Source organism: Myotis lucifugus, unplaced genomic scaffold (assembly GCF_000147115.1).
Source record: "Myotis lucifugus unplaced genomic scaffold, Myoluc2.0 scaffold_86, whole genome shotgun sequence".
Taxonomy (NCBI): domain Eukaryota; kingdom Metazoa; phylum Chordata; class Mammalia; order Chiroptera; family Vespertilionidae; genus Myotis; species Myotis lucifugus.
This window is the reverse complement of record NW_005871134.1, coordinates 713,020-717,525: the sequence shown is the minus strand read 5'-3', so window position 1 is coordinate 717,525 and position 4,506 is coordinate 713,020. Positions and strand designations below refer to the sequence as shown.

Sequence of the window (4,506 nt, the reverse complement as noted above, 5' to 3'; positions counted from 1 at the left end):
AATGAACAGATGTCACCTGCATGTTCCCAAATTCCAGCCGGAGCAGGAGCCCAGCCGAGGCCACGAGCCCTTTCAAGGTGGCCAGAAAGTCAAGTTTTGGTGACAGAGAAAGCGATGTCCGGGGCACGGGGGCCGTTGCAGGAATTGGGGCAAGAGTGGGGCTCGGGGGATGGCAGTTTGTGTGTAAACAAGTGGCATCTTGGCACTCCGTGGGCTGACAGCAGGGCCTTGGGGAAACATTTTCAACGGACAGAGTCCCTTAGCCTTGGGAACAGCTGGGGAAGGGAGGGCTATTTAAATCTCAGGCAAGAAGACTTCTCCGTGAGAAAGGAATGCTGTGGGGTCCTCAGGACACTGAGGCCCAGAGAGGGCCAGAGACCCCCCACGGTCACACAGCGCGTCAGTGGAAAAGTTGGGAAAAGGACCCCGGCGTCCTAGCTCCCAGGCTAATCCCTGGCAGGGGACATGCAGACGGTGGTGAGAACTGTGGGGGCCAGGTAGGCGGACGGGCATCAGACAGCCGTGAGGGTGGCGCTGCTGAGGATGCGCACGGCAATGGTGCCCGGCAGGTCGCTGGGCTGCCGGCTGTCTCGGTCCCGGAGGTGGAGGGTGTGCAGGGCCTGGAGGTCGTCGGGGTCAGCCTTCAGCTGCACCTGGCCCAGGAACTCATCCTTCAGGACTCGGTGGTTCCAGATCTGGGGGAGACAGAGGGACATGGGGGCCATCTCCACGGATAGGTCTGTGGGGGCCGCTGGCAGTTCTGGCAGGGCCTCGATCCCGCCCTTCATTGCCTCTGCCTCCCCATGAAGCCTGCCCTTCCCAGAGCCTCGGCTTCCTCCTCTGTCCAAGCCCCTTCCACATATAAGGTTAAGTGTGTTACTATTAGCTCTGTGTGACCTTGGAGGCTGGGTGACCTTGAAGAGTGATATACTCACCCCCTGCCTGTTGGCCCCATCTTTAAAATGAGTGGCCCCACCCTAACCAGTTTGGCTCAGTGGATAGAGCGTCGGCCTGCAGACTCAAGGGTCCCAGGTTCGATTCCGGTCAAGGGCATGTACCTTGGTTGCAGGCACATCCCCAGTAGGGGGTGTGCAGGAGGCAGCTGATCGATGTTTCTCTCTCATTGATGTTTCTAACTCTCTATCCCTCTCCCTTCCTCTCTGTAAAAATCTATCTATCTATATATATATATATAAAATGAGTGGCCCCTACAGTCCTTCTTGCCCAACATCTGTAGGTCTGTGTTGGATCGGGGTTAGGAACATTCGGAAAACCTGCAGTGCCTCCCCTTCAGGGGCTGCCTAAGTGTTCATTTTTAAAGATAGTTTCTCACCAGACATGCTGGCCTGGGCCCAGGGGACAGAGGGCTTCCTGCTAATGAGCTCAGGATGGTCATCCACTGGCCACCTTGGTCTGGGAGGACAAGGAAGCCCAGGCACAGGGACTGGCTCTCTGACCCCTGCCCTCTGACCTGCCACGCGCCACTTCAGTGCCACGTTTCCAGGTGAGCCCCCTGCAGGGGGTTTAAGGAACCACTCCCCAGGCTTTGGGGCGAAGTCGGCAGAGATGGCCACTGCCCCTGGCCAGACCCTGCTGGGGCTCAGAATCACAGCAGCTGAGCTAACTCCCCACCCCGCTGAGGGGACTCTGGGGCACCAGGAGGGGCAGGCGAGAGAATTCCCAAGGCCACACTGTGCCAGGGACAGAGTGGGAACCAGCACCGAGCATTCCTGGGTCCCGTCAAAGGCTCTGCCACCCTGGGCTCAGCCCCTCTGCACGGGGAAGTGTCAGGCTAGGGGCACAGGAGGGGCCCCAGGACCCGTGGGCTCACCTGGACAGTGATGGGCTGGCCTGGCTTTTTGCGGTAGAAGATGCCTTTTACATCGTACTCAGGCGTCGAGGTACCCTTCTGCATGGCTGAGTGGACTTTGTGCCCCTCACACTTGATGATCACATAAGAGTTAGCCCCTAGAGAGGTGGAGGGGGTGATGGGGTGAGGATGGGGGGCTAGGGCTGGGCCTGGATGGAACAGATATCTGGAGGTGAGGTCCTCTCCCCAGAGCAGAAGCCTGGGCTCATGTATTCAAGAGGAGGCAGACCAGGAGGGGACACACCGGTCATCTCTGGCCTCCAGGCCTTTACCCATGTTGTTCTGTCCAGAGCATCCTTCCGCCCTAGTCCATTTCACCAGGCTTCGCACCTTAACACCTCCTCAGCCTGGAGAAAGGCCACTCCCTTCAGGAAGCCCTCCCTCCCAGCGGCCTGTCCCCAAGCCCCAGTGCCCCCCTCACTAGAGGCCTCCCAAGAGTAGGAGGCTGAGTGTCCCTCTCTATGCACCCAGCTTCCTCCCGGGGGTGGGCCTGAGTGGACGTCAGGAAACGTTTGCTCATTCATGATCGAGGGCAGGGGAGCTCTGGAGGCTGGGCGTCTTCAGCGGGGGAGGGGAGGAGACATGGGCAACCTCCCAGGGGAGGAGGGAGGGGGGCTTTCCTCGAGCCAGCGCACCTGTCGGGGAGTCCTTGAGACCAGCAGCCCCCAGGACATGCACCTGGGTCACCAGCTGGGGGTAGCCGCACAGGGAGCTCCAGCAAGAGCGGGGCGGCTCATCCAGGCACAGCTCCCTGGGACAGGGCAGAGGAGAAGAGGCGGGAGGTCACGGAGGGGGGTCAGGAAGATGGAGGACAAGGGGGTTCAAGAAGAGGGGAGGGGAGAGGAGCAGTATTTAGTCCAGGCGTTGTTCGTCCTGGGCAAACTCCCTGGGCTTCCTGCTGCTCTATCCCCACCTAAGGGTGCCCCATCCGTCCCCAAGGGAAAAGCAATTTACTGAGCACCTACTGTGTGCCAAGCCCTCTGCTGGGATGTTATAGGAATTATTTCTAATCCCCACAAAGCCCCGGAAGGTAGGTGACTATTATGCCCATTTTACAGATTGGGAGGCATCAGGCTCAGCAGGGAAGGGACCTGCCCGCCAGCTGGGGGAGCCCAGGCTGGCAGGACCGAGGCCCACTGGGCCCACCACACCACACGAGCTGGCCCCGGGCGTGGGATGTGGGCAGGCAGCACCGAATCTGGGCTGCCTACCACGGTGGAGGGCAGTGTGGGGCCCACAGGGTCTGCACCCCCGCAGGGATGGGATGGCTCAGCAGTCTACCTAGCCCGACGCGAGATCTTGGAAAACATCCCCAACCTCAATCCCCAGTTCTGATCCATAAAACGAAGGGGTCAGGCCTCCTAGTCCAGGTTGGAGAGAAGCAGATGGGACGAGTAAAAGCTTCTTTGAAAACTGTGAAGAGCTATGCTCCGATGAGAAGCTGTGCCATTATGTGGCTGAGAGAGGCTAGAACAAGGTCGCAGGGGAAGGGAGAGGAAGGAGACAGGCGCTGGGGTGGCTGGAGGCCTGGGCTCTATGCCGGGCAGACACTGAGCATCTCTGGGTCAGGTTCTGGGCCAGGCTGGTGCGGATCTCGGCCCCACCCACCCACCTACCCACCCACCCACCCACCACCCTGGGCCCGAGCCGGGCCCTGCGCACCGGCAGTTGGAGGGCACGTCAGTGAAGACTCGGAGCAGGAACTCGCCAGTGTGGCCTGGCTCGAAGGTGGTGGGGATGATGACGTAGCGCCCCGCCCGCTGGTCCGTGCGCAGGAAGACGCTGCGTGAGTTGATGTAGATGGAGCTGGCGGCCCTGTGCTGCAGGCTGTGCATCCGGTACTGGCGGTTCTCCTCCACCTGCAGGCAGCAGAGGTCACACAGAGCCCCCAGCCCCACCCCATCCCACCCCACATCTCACATCTCTCCCTCACCACCGTGCAAAAGAGTAACAGAACCACTCACATGGAATGCCCAGAACAGGCACATCTACAGAGACAGAGCAGACGAGTGTTTGCCTAGAGCTGGGAGGGCTGGGTGCATGGGACCGGCTGATGGTGACTAAAGGGTATGGGGTGATGAAATGTTCTAAAATCGATGTGGTGATGGTTGCAGAGCTCTATGGACACAATAACATCACTGCACACTTTAAATGGCCGAATGGTATGGGATGTGAGTCGGGGGCAAGAGGAATCCCCGATAACGATGTCTGTGGGGATTCTGACCATCATATCCGCCCAGGGCACAGCCGGTGTCCATGAAGGGACATCGCCAGCCGGTAGGACAAGCTAGCCATCGATAAGCTACAGTCACGTCAGTGAGGGCCAGACACGTCACGTCAAAGTCACAGCACATCAGCACACAGTGAATGGACAACACAACGACATGAACGAAGTGTCATGACCAGCATGTCAAATGCCAGGGACTCGACTCAGACCACACGCCCAGCATATCCACGTGGTGTCACTAGGCTCTCGGCGTCTGGCTCTACGCTGAGTGTCATCACCCACTGAGCGTCACGCTATGTGGAAGGTACCCGGATCCCGGCCCAGGAGAGTGGCACTGGTGAGCCTGCCTGGCTCTGCTCAGGTGCCTCCTCCCTGTGCCCAGCAAAGCCTCAATTCAGCGGGACCCAGA

General features: G+C 59.7%; 1 protein-coding gene across 1 annotated transcript in view; it reads right to left on the bottom strand.

Annotated features, from left to right (window-relative positions):
- The window catches only part of CAPN5 (calpain 5), a 50,487-nt gene continuing 45,981 nt past the window's right edge, over positions 1 to 4,506 (bottom strand). Inside the window, 4 exon segments of the mRNA XM_014457846.2 lie at positions 1 to 695; positions 1,832 to 1,968; positions 2,506 to 2,621; positions 3,533 to 3,767. Coding sequence (XP_014313332.1) covers positions 513 to 695; positions 1,832 to 1,968; positions 2,506 to 2,621; positions 3,533 to 3,767 — 671 coding nt within the window. The 3' untranslated portion in view covers positions 1 to 512.